Raw genomic sequence first — 17,115 nt, forward strand, 5'->3', positions numbered from 1 at the left:
GCCCCCCTGCGGCACAGGTCTCCTCTCTCCCCTCCCTCCACCCCTACGGGGATTCCTTCTACCTAATTCCCCCTCCCCCCCCAGCCCGTCTGGGTTCCCCCTCACCTCCCCCTCCAGCCCTGGGACTTGGGTCTCGACACTTCGAATCCCCCTCCCCCAACCCTTCCAGGGATTCCCTCCCCCTCTCCCCCGGGGCGGGGGGGGGGGGGGATGGGGTGGTCCCTTATTCACTCGGGGCTGCATCTCAGGGTTTCCTCCCTCCCCATGTGGGCTCTCCCCTTCTCCCAACCCAGGGAGGGATCCCTGCCCCTCCTCCTCGCCCTCCTCCGGGACTTCCCCTCCGCCCGCCCCCTCCCCGGGCGGGGCTCCCCCAGCCCCGTGACTCCGGGGGGCCGCCGGGGTTTTCCTCCCGCGCCCACGTGGGCCCCGTGGAAAGGTCGCGGCCTGCGGGCTCCCCCCCAGTTCCCAGGCCGGGGCGCGGGCGGAGGGGAGGCTGGCACCCTGGACAGCCCGCGGAGGGGGCGTCCCCGCGCCTGCCACTGCGCTGTCGCGAGGAGGTGGCCGGCCCGGCCTCCAGTTTCGCTTTAGAGGCAAACGCAGGGGCCGGGAGCACCACCGCTTCCTGGGGTACTTTTCTGCTCGTCGGTTTGAGTTTAAGAAAAAAAAAATCATTTTTTGCTGTAGGGCAGTGACCGGCGCATCGTGGGAGGGACAGCGCCTGGGGGGAGGGGGCTGCTCCGGGGGAGGCCGGCGCTCTCCGAAGGAGCTCTTCCTGCAAGGCCCAAGCCCTTCCCCCCAGAGGCAGCTCTGAGCCCGCCTCGCTGTGTGGTCGCAGGTGCCCCCTTGACCTCTCTGGACCTGGGGCTGCGGTGGCGGCTGGGCAGGCAGGGCCTGGAGCCAGCACCCCCACTCCCCCGGGGGTGGGGGGGGGGGAGTGGGGGCACCTATATGTGCCCAGAGCTTGGGGTTGGCTCCAGCACAGCCAGTAACAGCAGTGGCACGGCGGCCAGGTTTCGTAATAAACCGGTCTTTTAATTGCTACAGGGCAGGAGGAGGGAGAAGAAAAAAAAAGGCAAAGATTTGTTGGACCTGGGTGGCGCCGGCTGCAGAGAGAAGAGCCACTGTTTTGGGCAGGAGACTGGAGCTGTTAGCTGGGACTTAGGCAACACTTCCTGGGGAGCCCACGGGAGGCGGGGCGGGGGCGGTGCTGCGGGGTGAGGGGGGGCCGGGGTCCTGGTCGTCCTCGGAGGCGGCGGCAAGTACACAAGAACCCAGAAGCTTTAGCAATTTATTACAAGGCCATCATAGAAGCAAAAAATAGACGTATCTGTGAGCTTCCCCTCTCTTTTTCAGTGGTTCAAGACACAAACCAGTGCAAGTTACAAAATCGATTGTCTATTCAGTTTGCAAACTGGGAGTTCGTGGGTACCGAGTAACATCAGCCCCAGCTCCCAAGTCTCAAAAGTACGGTCCGGCGAGGGTGCAAGACCCTCGGTCACCAGGGCCGGTTTGCAGGTGTCAGCTCCAGTTCCAGGAAGGCTGGGGGGGGGATGCAGTCAGGCTCCCCCGAGCCCCGCAGTGTGAAGCCAGGCTCTCCACTCCAGCTTCTGCTCTGTCGCAAGGCCTGAGCTCCGGGGTCCCCTCTCCCGCTGGCCTGGGTCCCCCTCTTCTCCTCTCTCTCTCTCTGTGGCCGCCGCTGGCGCAGCTCCAGGCTCACCGCCCCCGGTGCGCTCCCCTCTTCTTGTCTTCAGTCTTCTCCAATGATTCTGCCCCCGACGGTCTCCCGGGTTGTTTTGGGGGGGTTGTTCTGGGGGGGGAGGGGGGTCAAATATTTGTTTTATTTTTATTTTTTTGGCAGCAACTCGACACGTTGTGATGCCGGGCGGGGTCTCAGCGCTCCTGGAGAGAGATGTAGGGGACCCATTGGTTGTTTCCGCGGCTCTCTTCGCAGTAACTAGCTACCTCCACCAGGCCGTGGCTTTTCCAGGCGTCTGTATGAGGGTTCTGCGGGAGGAGAGAGAAGACGGGGTTCAGCGGGAGCCCCAGGAGTGGGCGGGGAGCCTCCCTCTCCCAGAGCTCGTTTGGGGAAAACAGGCTGGCTCAAAATAGCTCGCTGGGTGACCGAGGCCCAGGCCCGGCTGCCCACGGGACATGCCAAGCATGGCTGAGTGCTGAGCTGGTGCGAGACCAACTTTGTTGACAAACACGGCCCAGGTGCCGGGTCGGTGGGGCGGGGCAGGACGGCGGACGCCCAGCTCACCGTGACCAGGAGGCAGTGCAGGTCCCGCGCCTCGGTGGTACCCTGGGTCTCCGCCGGCTCGCCCAGCAGCTGTGCCAGGCGCTGCATGCCTGACACCCGCACGATGTTTATGTCGTTGTCGCAGCAAAAGGACTGGATGAGCGTGAAGTGTATCTGCAGGGCGATGTCATCCTCCTCCTCCTCGTCAATGGCCAGGAGGCACAGGACCACGCTGTCAGGGTCCCTGAGGGGGCCAGAGGGAGGGGACGGGTCAGCTGGGGACAGGGGAGGGGCCACGGTGCATGGGGAATTTGCAAAAGCAAAGAGGAACCGCAGGTGTGCAAAGGATGGTGTCTACACGCAGATGGTGGAGTGTGGCAGAGGCGCGGTTTAAAGTATGGGGGGGGTGTAAGGGAGGCGCATACATGCAACGGGGTGCAGTTACAAATGATGCAGCGTCCGGAGACTGCAGCCCCCTTCACCTCGATCCACAGTGGAGACATTTGGGGAAGTCCCAGCCCCGTGCAAGAGAGAGGTGCAGCGCGGAGCGTGCAGAGCGGAGGGGGGTCCCCACCCGCGCCCAGCCCGGGGACGGGATCTGACTCACACATTCATCAGCTTGGCCGACTCGTACACCCCCACGGTGAGGCGGTCCTGGCGCTGCGCGGCCACCAACAGCTCCTCCACCGCGGCGCTCACCGTCTGCATCCTGCGACCGGCGGAGAGGGAGTCAGCGCCGGCCCGGCCACCCGGCGCTCCGGTCCCCGCCCGGCCCGGCCCGGCCCATCCCGGCCCGCTCGACCTCAGGCGGCGGGGGCCCCGGCTACTTACTTCTGCGCCGCGTTGTCGCACGCCACGAGCTCTTCCAGCGTCATGTTACAGTTATAATCCACAGTGGAAAACAGCCCCACGACAGTCCCAAGGGAGAAAAATGCAAAATCCGAGGCCGGAGAGCCAAAAACCTTCCCACGGAGCGCTCGTCCAAGACCTTCGGAAGGCGGCGAAATGCTCCCCAAAAAAGGCGGAAAAAAATTGCAAAGTCCTCAGCAAGAATAATCCAGGCAACAGCACCCGCAAGAGAAACGCTCGCGCCCACCGCTTCAGCGATCTAAGCCCACGGCCTCAGGCGCCGCCTTTTATAGACTGGGAAAATAGGGGGCGTGGCCAAGGCGGCCCGACCGCCCCTCCCATTGGACAGCCAACAAAGGCGAGAGAAACACGCGCTGCGGTTGGCCGGCGGCGGGGAGGAGGCGGGGCGACGCGCGGGGGCGCCCCACGTGGGGGCGCGAGCCGGGAGGAGGGCGGGGGGGGGCCGAGCGGGGAGCGTGAGTGCCAGAGAAGAAAAAAAAAGCAGAAGTTTCTCTCCTGATTTCCCGGCAGCCGCGCCGCGTTTCGGGGCGCGCGCGGGATTTCCAGCGCGCGAGGCGGCCTGGACTTTCGGGGGGGCCTGGAATCCCCTCCCCGTCCCCGGAGAGTCCCCGGCCCGCACCTTTCCTGGGTTGTACTGGGGGTTTGCATGGAGAAGGGAGCGGGTTTGCAGCCTGATCCCTCCCAGGAGGTGGTGGTGTGTGTGTGTGGGGGGGTCTCCCCTGGCTGCAGGGACCCCAGATCCTGGGTGACTTAACCTCTCTGAGCCCCTGCGTCCCTACTGATCTAATGCGCATGCATGGCCGGCTTCACTGGGTTGGAGGGAGCGTTAAATAAACTAAGGAATACAGAGTAAGCGCTCAATAAATGTCACAGGGTGGTCGTGGGAGGCCGCCCTCGAGGTCCCCAGGAGCTGGGGCTGCAAAGCCCCAAGCACTCTAGGGACGAAGCCGGGCGCCCCCTCCCCACCCCAACCCGCTGCGAGTTTCAGGGTGTGGCGCGCGTGGGAGGCGCAGGTGGCTGGGCCTCAGCTGGCTCCGCGCCCCCTGACGGCGCCTGGCGTTCCACCTTTTGACCGTACCTCCGCACCTGAACGTGGGGAGTCATCAAGGCCCGGGAGAAAGCCAGGACGACGTGGTTCCTGCCGGCGCTGCACGCTGCCACCGCGGGTCAGCTTGCAACGATGGTCACCACTGTGATTTCCTCCCTCCGGGGTGGGCGCTGCTGTGCATTCGAGCGCACACTGTGTACCAGGCTGCCTGCATCATGGTTCATTCAGTTCTCAAGGACCCGGGAAGCAGAGGCCATACTTCTCTGCATTATGCAAAAGGAGAAACTGAGGCCTGGTGAGGCCACCACTGCCCCCCCCCCCACCCCAAGCCACCAGCTACACGTGTGCGCGGTGCACGGCCGCGCGCAGGGACGGCCGCCAGCCTCGCTGTCTCCCGGGGAGGGCAGTTCACGAGCCAGGCGGGCAGGCCCGCGTGGGAGTGTCTCCCACGATCGATCGGAGGCTCCCGGGTGACTCACAACTGCGTCCCCTCCTCCGCCAGCCTGGGGTCTGGACTGGGCCCCGGGACTCGGTTCCCCCGGCTCCCCAGCCCGGCGGTCTGGCTGACGCATCGCGCCGCCTCCGCGCCGCCCACCGTGGGGGCGCGAAATGTCCCGGGCGCCTCGAGGCGCGGCGGCGCCACCTGGTGGCCGCGTGAGGTCTCTGCGCCCGCAGCTCCGGAAGGCACCCACGGGCGGGCCAGGAGCTGCGACACCCGCGATATTTTATATACACAATATTTTACATATGCAACATATGTTTAATAATTTTATAGATGCAATATTTTTAAAAAGTCAAATAGGCAAACTATTGCCCAGGGGCGCCTGTTATTTATTATGGTAAACTATGCACCATATTGATCATTTTGACCATTTGTAAGTGTACAATTCGGGGTCATCAAGTGTGTGCACAATATTGTGTAACAATTGCCACTATCTAGACCCAAAGCCTTTTCATAATCCCCAACGTAAACTCTGAACCCGTTAAACAGTAGCTCCCCTCAGCCCCTGGTGACCTCTTTACCACTTTCTGTTTCTATGAATTTGCCTATTCTGGACACCCTGTATAAATGGGATGGTACACTCTGGTCTTCTGTGTCTGCCTTATTTTACTGAACTTACTGTGCTCAGGTCCATCCATGTTGGAGCAGGTGTCAGAGTTTCCTTCCTTTTTAAGGCTGAATAATATTCCAGTGCGTGAATGGACCACATTTTGTTTATCCGTTCGTCCATCCGTGGACGCTAGGGTTGCTTCCACTATTTGGCTATTGTGGACACCTGTTTTTGTTAATAAACTTTTGTTGGCGCCAGGGCAGGAAGAGTGTTAAGGCCAGGAGAGTGAGGCACTGCGTCAGGTAGAATTTTTTTTTCTTTTTGGAGGAAGACTAGCCCTGAGCTAACATCTGCTACCAATACTCTTCTTTTTGCTGAGGAAGGCTGGCCCTGAGCTCACATCCGTGCCCATCTTCCTCTACTTTCTGTGTGGGACGCCTACCACAGCATGGCCTGCCAAGCGGTGCCATGTCCGCACCCGGGATCCGAACCGGTGAACTCCAGGCCGTCGAAGCAGAACGTGCGAACTTAACAGGCTGACCCCTCAGGCAAAAATTTTAAGGCAGTGTCATAAAACTCAGTCATGGAGATAAATAATATTCTAATGCAATATTATTTAAAAATCAAAATTTAGGCAAAAACAACCCCCCACCCATAATGAACAAAATATCAAGATTTTAAATATAGACCAGATCAGACGGGACCAGGACTGGAGGGGGGTCAGGGAGGGGAGCTGTGCAGATGCAGAGTCAGGTCCTGTCTTTATTTACAATTTTAATCTTTTGTTCACCATGGATATTTTGTGTTGATTTTGTTTTTTAAATATCACATTAAAATGTTTATCTTGATAATTGAGGTTTTTGGCGCCCCCTTAAATTCTGCTCCTCAAGCCAGTGCCTCACTCATTCACCCTGGTCCCAGCCCTGAGGATGTCCCCATCTGCCCCAAAAGGAGGTGACCCCCTTTACCGGGGGGGACCCACAGCCTTCCCCGTGCCAGAAAATGGGCAGATCCTTGCCCACCTTGCAAACCAGACTCCTCGTCTCTGGAATCGATCAACTTAAGCACTTTTTAAACGAACTTTGTGTTGCATTAAAGGCAGTAAAAACAGCAGACCGTGATGGAGCTCTTAGCACGTCCTTAGCGTCGTGTAAGCAGTGTCTCCTTCAGTGCCCGCCAAGGAGCCCCATGCGACTGTTCCAGGTTCTCAGAGGAGGGAAGAGAGACTGAGGAAGACACTGGCATTCGTTCAGGGCACAGAGCTCGGAGTTCCCCGAGGAGAGTCCCAGAGACCCCAGATATTCCAAGATCCTGGGTTAGAACGGGATGTTTGGGGCCTGGAGTGATGCAGGTCAGGGAAGCCAGACCGGGGAGGAGCAAAGCAGAGCGACACTGAACGATGGGTAGGAGTCTGCCTGGTGGAGACAGGAAACGGCACGCCCAGGCAGAGGACACAGCGGGGACAAAGGCCTGGCCTCCCAGGGAAAGGCTGTCACGTTGACGCAGAGGAAGGTCCTGGACACGTGGGCTGGCGTGAGGGAAGCATTCAAATTTTTAGCACAAAATTTAAGGGGATGTCAAAAAACTCAGTCATCGAGACAAAGAATCTTTTCACAATTTTTTTAAAATAATTTTTTTCTCTCATTTTTAATCAAATATAATTGCATACCATGCATCCATCCTATTAGTGTTCAGTTCAGTGGGTTCTTAGATAGGTGCAAATTTGTGCAACTGTCACGAGTGCAGGATGAGATCAACAGTATTTTATTTTGTTTTATTTTTCCTGAGGAAGATTGGCCCTGTTGCCAGTCTTCCTTTTTTTTTTCTCCTTCTTCTCCCTAAATCCCCCAGTACATAGTTGTGTATATTTTAGTTGTGGGTCCTTCTAGTTGTGGCATGTGGGATGCCACCTCAGCGTGGCCTGACGAGCGGTGCCATGTCCGTGCCCAGGATCGGCACCGGTGGCAGGCATCCCACATAGAAAGTAGAGGAAGATGGGCACGGATGTGAGCTCAGGGCCAGTCGTCCTCAGCCAAAAGAGGAGGATTGGCGGCAGATTTAGCTCAGGTCTAGTCTTCCTCAAAAAAAACCCCAAAAAAACACACAAAAAAATGTTGCATCGAAATATGATTTTTCATCATGCCTCTCCTAGGCCTGCCCCTGCACTGCCTTTATGCCCCCCTTGAGCAAACCTGGGAGGCAGGGGATTTCCCACTGGACAGAGCGGGAAACCAAGTCTCCAGGAGGTGGGGGGCTGGTCTGCCCGGGAGGAATGGATCCAGGGTCCCCCCCCCGAGCACGGTGGAGGCGGGCATGCTGCAGGATTAGGAGCCCCAAGCCTGGGGGGGGGGGGACAGTTGAAAGGTGACAGCAGAGCTGGAGGAGACGCTACGGACTGAATGCTTGTGGGCCCCAAATCCATATGCAGAAGCCCTGACCCTCAGTGGGATGGTATTGGGAGGCGGGGCCTTTGGGAGGTGATTGGGGTTAGATGAGGTCATAGGGGTGGCCCCCCGCGATGGCGTTAGTGTCCTTGTAAGAAGAGGAAGAGACCAGAGCTGGCTCTGCACCACGTGAGGACACAGCGGAAGGCGGCCGGAAGTGGCAGGAAGAAAGGACCTGAGTCTGCCGGACACCCGATCGTGGACTTCCCGCCTCCAGGACCCTGGGGAACAAATGTCTGCTGTTTGGGCCGCCCAGCCGGTGGCATCTTGAGACAGCAGCCCGAGCGGACCCGGGCAGGAGGGCCGTGCGGGGCTGGGGAGGGAGACAGGGGGTCAGAGGGAACAGCGCGTGGGAGGGATGGCCGATGGGGGACCCGGCAGACTGCTGACCGCCTGGGTTTGCATCCCTGCTTCCCTGCTGACCGGCCGTGAGAGCTTGGGCACGTCATTCCCCCACCCTACTCTGTGCCTCAGTTTCCCCCTCTGCAAAATGGAAATAATAGCATTATCTAGGATCGTTCTGAGCACGAAATGAGTTCATTCTGGTTCCCCCCGGTAGAAGAGGGATTGTGCGTAGGAACTGCCCTCTGTACGGGGGCTGTTGTCTAACTTTCGGACACTGACTTAAGGCCCACTGGGCACTGATTCTCGAGGTGGCAACTCGACCACTTCAGGTAGAGTGGTCAGGGTGGGCTTCTCTGAGGAGGTGACATATGAGCTGAGACCAGAGTGACTCGAGGAAGCCAGGCTTGGGAAGATGCAAAGGGAGAGTGCTCCAGCACAGCACGTGCAAAGGCCCTGAGGTGGGACCTCACCTGGCATGTCTGAGGAGCAGAGCATGGGGGAGATGAGATCAGAAAGGTGGCCTTGGGAGCTATGGGGACGGGTCTGGACTTGACTCTGGATGTGCCCGGAAGCCATGGATTGGGGAGTTTGAAGCAGAGGAAGGCTCGGCCTCTGATGTCATTTTTTTTTTTTTTTTGCGAAGATGAACAAGATGTGATTCCTGTCCCCAAGGAAAGGCTTCCGGGTGGAGGTGAGTCATCATCTGAACTTTGAGACAGATGCTGGCAAGACAGGATGGGCTGGGAGGAGGTGGGGATGGCGCACCAGGTGGCAAAGATGGCAAGAACAAAGGTAAGGAGGTCAGAAGGCCGAGGCCTGGAAGCAGGGAGGAGGATGGGGGGGCAGGAGTCAGGGAAATGGGGGGGCAGTGGGAGGCCAGGATGCCTGTCCCTGTGACATCCCAGGGAGATGGCTGGGGAATCCGCTCTGAGGTCAAGCTTGCCTGGTTCAAATCCCACCTCCACTCCTCAAAAGCTGTGTGCCCTTGAGTTGGTGACTGAACCTCTCTGAAACACCCTCTTTTTTTCATGGGAAAACCAGGTTGTTGAAAGGATTACAAAAAACAATGACCCAGATGGGTATGAGGTAACATCTTATTGTCCTTTTAATTTGCATTTCCCTAATAATTGGTGTTCGAACATCTTTTCACGTGCCCGTTGCCCATCTGTATATCTTCTTTGCAGAAATGTCTGGCCATCTCCTCTGCCCACTTTTTGATCCGATTTTCTTTTTTTTCGGTCGTTGAGTTGTGCGAGTTCCTTACATCTTTTGGAAATTAACCCCTGGTTGGATGTATGACTTGCAAACATTTTCTCCCAGTTGCTGGTTGTCTTTTCGTTTTGCTGATGGCTTCCCGTGCCTGGCAGAAGCTCTTTAGTCTGATGAAGACCCATTTGTTAATTTTCTCTTTTGTCTCCCTTGCCGGAGGAGACGTGGTTTTCGAAAAGGTGCTGCGAAGACGGATAAGGATGGACACCTGAACATTTCCAAGGTTATAAACCAATGTGACCTCGATAAAAGAATTTTTAAAAAATGCCCTGGAATGGGCTTAGTGTGTTGAAAATGCTCCTTACATCTTCCTTACTGTTTTACCCTGAAAGCCACCTGAAGCCGCTCCCCTCCCTCTCTGGACACGTGTGTCCCCCTCAGCTGGTTCTCTCTCAGCACGAAAAGCCTGTCTCGCCGTGTCCGTCCTCTGCTCACCCTCCAGAAACCAAACACCACCGGAAAGCCGCTCCGATTTCTCTCTGAAGGTGCCAGGCACGGTCCTGCCTCTGGGCCTCTGTCTGGGCTGGTTCCTCTCCGTGGAACACCGTTCCTTGCACTACGTCCTCTTGGGGCTTCCCCTGGTTCACACTCAACACATTTCACATGCCCCAAGTCGCACATCCCACACCCCCATCTTTCTTCTTAGCCCCTAACACCATCTAACAGTCTGTCTATTTACTTATTCATCGGAACGATTATCTGTGCCCCTCACTACATGTCAGCGTCTACAGGGCGCACAGTAGATGCTCAGAAATACACGCTGGTTGAATGACTGAATGAGTCCCCGGCAACACTCGGAGGAGCTCGGCATTATGTTAGAAAGGAGGAAGCTTGACTGGCCCCTGAATATACAATGAAAGCAGGGTCAAAGATGGTGTCTAACTCATTCACTCATGAAGGGACCAGGGAGATGTCACGCCCGCTTCAGAGAACTCAGAACCACGCTTTTCCAGGCCGTCAGGATACCGGAGCGAATTTGCTCGGTAGACGCGAAACGACGTAGGACGATCCTCAGCTTTCCGTCAGATGCTTTGTACGTCGGCGGATGCCCACCCTTTAGCCAGTGGTGTCGTTGGAGGATGCGGTTCTCGGACAACTGCTCTCACTTCAGACACCAGCTGGCGACAAAAGCAGAGGTCCCCAGGGCCACCCTCGGGCTGGAAAATACACCGGAGCAGCTCAGCACTCAGGACAGGGCCCCACCTGTGATTACAGCGTGTGCGTCTCCCGGGGCGGCCGCCACAAGGTGTCACGAATGGGGGGCTTCAAACGGCGGGACGGTACCCTCTCCCGGTTCTGGAGGCCGGGGTCTGAAATCAAGGTGTGGGCAGGGCTGGGGCCTCGGGACCTTCTCAGGGAGATTCCGGTCCAGCCCTTCTGGCGGCTCCGGGAATCCTCGGCGACCCTTGGCTGGTAGATGCGTCCATCCAATCTTTGCCTTTGTCTTTACCTGGCCCCCTCCCTGCGGCTCTCCTTGTCTCTTCATGTGACGTCTCCTCCTTGTGTCCACAGTGCCCCCTTCTTATAAGGACGCCGGTCGGTAAACTGGAGCCCACCTTAATCCAGATGACCTCAACTAACTGAACCAATGACATCTGCAAGGACCCCATTTCCACACGAGGTCCCATTCACAGGTTCCAGGTGTCAACACCGACAGTGAAGATTCGGGGCCCCCGGGCTGGAGGGCGCCAGACGCACAGACCCGTCAGCCAGCAAGAGAGAAAGACCGTGAGGGGCTCTGCACGGAGTGCAGGAGGGGCTGGGGTGGGGGGGCAACCTTCACAGCTCTCTCCTCCCCAACGTCTCATCCATCAGCTTTGACCCCAAAACAGATCTCAGATCGATCCCTTCTCTCCAGCCTTTGGAGACCACCAGCAATCCTGCCCCTAACATTCATGGGACCCAGAGCAAGAATTCAAGGGGGCCACATACCCCACGTCTCAGTGTTCACAATTATACATCCAGTAACCAACTGCTAAACAAAATTTCTTCTATCCTCCCACCTGGACCAATGTTGCAGTGGATTACAGACGGCAGCATCAGGACCACAGCGAGAAACCACTTCACACCCACTAGGATGGTCACAGTCAAAAAGACAGAAGATACCAGATGTTGGGGAGCACATGGAGGCATCAGAACTGTCAGGGCTGGTGGGAAGGTGGAATGGGGCAGCCACTGTGGAAGTCTGGCATTTTCTCCGAAGGGTAAACGTCGACTGACCGTACGAGCCAGCCATTCCACTCCTGTCTGCCCGAGAGAAATGCAAACACACCTCCACATAGAAACTTATTTGTGAACGTTCTTAGCAGCAATATTTACAATTGAAAAAAGTGGAAACAACCCCAAAGTCCATCGGTTGATGAATAGATTTAAAAAAATTGTGGTCCGTCCACATGCTGGAATATTATGCAGCCACGAAAAGGAGTGAGGCCCTGACACGGCTGCACGTGGACAGACTTGAACACATGATGCTCAGGGAGAGACGCAGACACAGAAGGACACACGGCGTGTGATCCCATTGACATGAAACGTCCAGAACAGGCAGATCCACAGACAGAGAGTTTGCTCATGGGGGCCAGGGGCTGGGGAGGGGGTAGGGGTGACTGCTAACAGGGTTGGGTTGCTTTTTGGGGTGATGGAACGTTCTGGAACCAGATAGTAGTGATAGTTGCACACATCTGTGAATACACTAAAAACTGCTGGGTTGTACATTTGAAAGGGTGAATTATATGGTATGTAAGTCATACCTCAACGAAGCCATTAGGAAAAAGAAAAAACATGGCTGCAATTCTTGAACATTCCTCCCACTGGCAGATTCAGTTTCTCTTCTGCTTCGATCTGGGCTGGGTCTGTGAACGGCCCTGATCGATGGCATGGGGGAAGTGACACTCACTGCCAGATGCAGGCCTAGACGTCAAGAGGACTGGCAGGTCCTGTCTGGCTCTCAGGGCGTCCTGGGACCTTGTATAAGAAGGGTCAATACGCGGTAGGAGCGGGCATGGAGCGACCCCGAAACCACACAGAAAGGGCGAGGGGCCAGCCAGGCACCAGGGGGACCACACAAGCTGCTCGGAGCCCCCAGCCCAGCCCAGCAGCAAGCTGGACATCACCCAGCGACCCCCGTCAACCCCGCAGGGGACAGAAGAACAGCCGAGCTGAGCCCCACCTGCATTCCTGACCCACTGGGCATCAGCAATAAGGTGCCGAGGGGCTTTGTTACACAGTAACAGATTGGAATTCAAACCTTCCGAACTTCCCGCAATTCTGGTCCACAGTTAGAATTCTTGGACCCCCCGCGGTTCTGCCCCTGGAATGTGGCAGTGTGGGGAGGGCCAGCCCTAAGCCCTGGGCCGCCTCGGTTCTTTCTCTCCCCCAGGGTTTGTCCTATATCCTGAGGGTCCTCCTCTGCACACAGGTGGCAGCTCGGCTCACAGATCCACATCCCACGGAACAAACAGCTGCACTTTGCCGCCTCTGGGTCCCGGGGGGTGTGCACACTGGGGCCCAGCCTGCCTTTGGGAGGATGCCCCCGGGGCTGAGATCTGCCCACACACTGCAGACAGGATTCCTGAGTCCTGGGGACTGGGGTGAGCGCTGGAAAAAGGAGGTGTGGCAAGATGCACAGAAAGGGGGACAGCCCAGGCCACTCCAGTCCCTCACCTGGGTGACTTTCCCAGCATCCTTTTCACCTGTGCTGGCCAGGTAGCTAGCAGTCGTATGTGGCTCCTGGGCCCTTGAAATGAGACTGGTGCGACTGAGGAACTGAATTTTAAATGGAAAATTTAATTTTAATTAATTAAAATTAATTGGATAGAATATTTTGGGTATATCAGGTTAAGTAAATATATTAAAAATTAATCTCTCCCTTTTTAGTCTTTTTAAGGTAGGGGCTAGAAAATCTAATGTATGCGGCTCACATTTATTTTTTGAAGAATTTTAAAAAAATTGAGATGTAATTGACAAATAACATTCTGTAAGTTTAAGGTGTTGATTTGATACGTTTATAAGTTGCAACATGATTACCGTCATAGCAACTGTCATTTCTTGTTTGTGGAGAGATTTTCTATTTCTGTTTCTCCCTGGACCATGTTGTTTCACACAGCAAACTGAAGGAGGTTGTTTTTTCCATTTCTGAAACAGGAAATAGATCAAACACACAAAGAGCATCTGTAATTGATACGTCTGGCTTACAGAATAGAAACATTCACCACCACTGGGCTCACAAAATATTTAGCATTCCTAAATAACATATCAGCTAGTTTAACCCAGTTGTGAATTTTATAAAAATGGCAGCGTCCCATAGGTATTCTTCTGTGCTTTGCATGATCTTATGTTTGGGAGGATGTTCTGGGGACGGGCATCCCTGAAGTGCATTCATTTTCACTGCTGTATAATATTCCACTGTGTGAATCTAAACGAAGCTATGGGTCTGATCTTATTGATGGACATTTGGGTGGTTTTTCAGTTGTAGTTTTCCTATTACAACCAGCAGTGAGGGTTTCAGAACCCAAAAAAATCCTCTCTCATGTGATGAGGAACTGAGACAGCCCCTGGACAACAGCCAGCGGGACCTGAGGCTCTCCGTCCAACAGCCTGCGAGGATCTTGAATCCTTCCATTGAGGCATGGGTGAGCGTGGAAATGGACCTGCCCCAGCTGACATCTGGATGGCAGTTTTGTGAAACCCGGGAGCCAGACCTCCCACCTAGGCTGCACCCTGATTTCTGACCCACGGAAACTGAGATAAGAAATGTGAATTGCCTTAAGCTACTGTATCTTGGGGCTGTTTCTTACGCAGCTGTAAATAACTAATACATTAATGGCATAACACATATGTTTCCTTCTTTAATATCTGCCTCCCCCCATTGGAAATCCTCATTCATTGCCATGTCTGTCATGCCTAAAACACAGACTTTGTGCTGGCTGGTCCCTCCCCCATGTCCACAAGGTTGATCCTCTCTTTCTCTTTAAGTTCTCGCTCCAATGTCACCTTCTGCAAGAGGCCCATCCTATTTAAAAATGCAACTCCCCCACCCCACGTGCTCCCAAGCCCCTTGACCCTGCTTTATCTTTCCACGCTTTCTATTTCCTAACATGTCACATAATTTGCTTATTTGTTATGCGTCTGTTTCCTCTGTCTCCTTACTTCACCAATGTCGGCTCCGCCAAAGCAGGGATCTTTGCTTTGGTCACTGAGGCAGCCCCGGTGCCTGGCACACGAGATGCTCAGTCAATGCTTGTGGATTCCATTAGTCCGTTCCACTCAGGTAACCATCGGCTGCAGCCGCGGCCCCAGCCCTCCACCTGCCTCCCACGATGCAGCTGGGATAACATGGCTCCTGCCCCGGGGTTCCCAAATTCTCCTCCTAGATTCCAGCTTTAGCCTCCAGATTCTGGAGTCTGGGTTCCAGCATCCCCCCGCCCCCGGCCCCGGTTCTAGAATCCGGAGTCCCCCAGATCCAGGCTCCGGAATCCAGGGCCCCCGCCATCCAGACTCCGAATCCGGGATCCCCAGATCCAGGCTCCGGAATTCAGGATCCGGGCCGGGAGCCAGCGGCAGCCGTTGGGCTGAGATTTTGAAAAATCCGGCGCCAAACTTCGGCGCGGAGCGGGGGCGGCGGCGCGCGGAGAGGCACAGGGCCTGGCGGGGCTGGACCATCCCGGGCTCGGGGTTTCTCGCCCACCGTCCGCACCCCCTGCCCCCAAAGCAGACAGCAACTGGCCGTCAGCTTTCTAGCGTCCTGGGGTCCGAGGGCCCCAGGTTCGAATCCCGCTCCGCCACGCCCCTGCTGGGGGTGGTCCCAGGACAGGTCCCCTAATCTCTCCGTGCCTCAGTTTCCCGTCTTGGAACTGGGCTTGGAGCCCCCCGCGGCGGGTCGTGCCGGGGGAGTCAGCCCTGCCGTGCCCTGCCCAGACCTCGGGTTCCGGGGGAAGAGGGGGGGATGGCCGCAGCTGTCGCCGCCCCGCCTGCCCTGCGCCAAAATTTGAAAACCGCCAACGCCTCCCAAACTGAGCGCAGGGAGGGGGAGCCCGGGCCCCACCCACGGAAAGCGCGGGGCTTTCTGGGACTTGGAGTCCTTCCCTCGGGGGGTCCTCAGGGAAGGGGGTGCTGTGGACACCCCGAGTCCCGCCCTGTGCCGAGAGATGGTGGGGGTAGGAGGAGGGACCAGGCTCCATTTTACAGAGGGGAAGACTGAGGCCCAGGCCCACCCGCACGGACAGGACGGGAACAGCATCCTGGTGGGGGGAACAGCGCAGGCAAAGACCGGGAGGCGGATGGGACGTCCGATTTCGCAGAGGGGCAGCGCGCCCGGCGACGCGTGGGACCCTGCAGGCCTTGAGTGGCAGGCCAGCGGGGATGAGGTCGCCCGTGGCCCTCAGCGGGAGCTTTGATGGGGAGCTAAGTCTCGGGGTGGCGGGTAGGCAAGTGACCCCGTGCCACTCCCCAACGTCAACCATTCTTCTGCTCTCCGGCCGTGCCCCCTGTGGCATCATTTATTCATATTTTGCTCTCACGTTTTACCGTCTTCTATATTTGATATTCCTCCTACCGTGAGGGAGAGACAGCAGCATGGGGGCCACAAACACAGGGGAGCTTTTGAGAGACCGCGTGGTCACGGTGTCGCCGGGGACCCCGCCTGCCTGGGTTCCAAGGCGGGGCCGATGCTTCTGCTAAGAGGGGAGTATTGTGAGGGTCAGGTGTCAAGACAGGTGTGCAAGAAGGGGAGTCCTCGCCTGGGTGTCCTCGGAAGGCTGGAAAGGGGGTCACGTTCTCCGTGTGCGATTTGCTGGGATCCCTGAAGGAAGCTGTTTGAGCCAGGTTCCTCCGAGGGAGGGTGCATGCGGAGGAGGGGTTCTCCGGGCAGAAAGGACACCTGGCAAATTCCAGAGTGACGGCAAGGGAGCGATTCTCAGCTGGGGGGCGATTTTGCCCTCTAGGTGACACGTGGCAAATCTGGAGACGGTTTGGGTTCTTTCGACTGGAGGGGGATGGTGGTACTCTTGGCATCAAGGGTAGGGGGAGCCCAGGGATGCCGGACAACATCCCTCAGTGAATAGGACGCCCCCGCCCTGGAGAAAAATGGGGCCCAGATGTCCATAGTGCGGGCTGGGGAGACTCCGCTCCATAGATTTGCCTCTTCTGAGCATTTTATATAAGTGGAATCATACACTGTGTGGCCTTTTGTCTGTCTGCTTTCACCGAGCATGTTTGTTTTTTTAATTGAGGTATAATTGACATATAGTATTATATTAGTTTCAGGTCTGCAACCTGAGGATTCGACGTTTGTATATATTGAGCAATGACCACCACCATAAATCCATCACCGTGCATAGTTACAATTTATTTCATCGTGATGAAAAACTTCAAGATCTCTTAGCAACTTTCAAAAATGCAATGCGGTATTATTAGCTATCATCACCGTGCTGTGCGTGACATCCCCAGGACTTATTTATTTTATCACTAGGAGGTGGTACCTTTGGACGGCCTTCACCCATTTCTCCCACTCCTCAACCTGGCAACCACCAATCTGTCTCTATCTCTGAGCTCGGTTTGTGTTTTCAGATTCCACATGTAAGTGACATCACCGAGCATGTTTTCGAGGTTCTTGCACAACTTTTAATTTTAATGAAACTCCTAAGAGGTAGGTAGGGTATACAACGGAGGCACTGGACAGAAACCCAGAGTCACACAGCGGCCGAGCTGCGATTTTGAGGCCAGGCGGTTTCGCTCCGGACCCCGCGCCCTCCGCTCGCGGTTCAATGAGTGGCTCAGGATCGAGCGGGAAACCGAGCGCGAGATTCCCTCCCGCCCTCCGCCGCCGGAAACTACAACTCCCGGCGTGCCTCG

General features: G+C 56.4%; 2 protein-coding genes across 2 annotated transcripts in view; one reads left to right on the forward strand and one right to left on the reverse strand.

Annotated features, from left to right (window-relative positions):
* Positions 1 to 1,274: 1,274 nt before the first annotated feature.
* GADD45B (growth arrest and DNA damage inducible beta) lies at positions 1,275 to 3,342 on the reverse strand. The gene is made up of 4 exons (XM_046685717.1): positions 3,071 to 3,342; positions 2,847 to 2,948; positions 2,261 to 2,483; positions 1,275 to 2,004 (listed from the first exon to the last, which is right to left on the reverse strand). The coding sequence occupies exons 1-4, from the start codon at positions 3,112 to 3,114 to the stop codon at positions 1,891 to 1,893; spliced, it is 483 nt and encodes a 160-aa protein (XP_046541673.1). The 5' UTR covers positions 3,115 to 3,342; the 3' UTR covers positions 1,275 to 1,890.
* A 1,424-nt stretch (positions 3,343 to 4,766) lies between these two features.
* LMNB2 (lamin B2) overlaps positions 4,767 to 17,115 on the forward strand; it is a 30,302-nt gene continuing 17,953 nt past the window's right edge. The window contains exon 1 of the mRNA XM_046638326.1: positions 4,767 to 4,811. Coding sequence (XP_046494282.1) covers positions 4,767 to 4,811 — 45 coding nt within the window. The remainder of the gene's footprint in view (positions 4,812 to 17,115) is intronic.

Source organism: Equus quagga, chromosome 14 (assembly GCF_021613505.1).
Source record: "Equus quagga isolate Etosha38 chromosome 14, UCLA_HA_Equagga_1.0, whole genome shotgun sequence".
In the NCBI taxonomy this organism is placed as follows: Eukaryota; Metazoa; Chordata; class Mammalia; order Perissodactyla; family Equidae; genus Equus; species Equus quagga.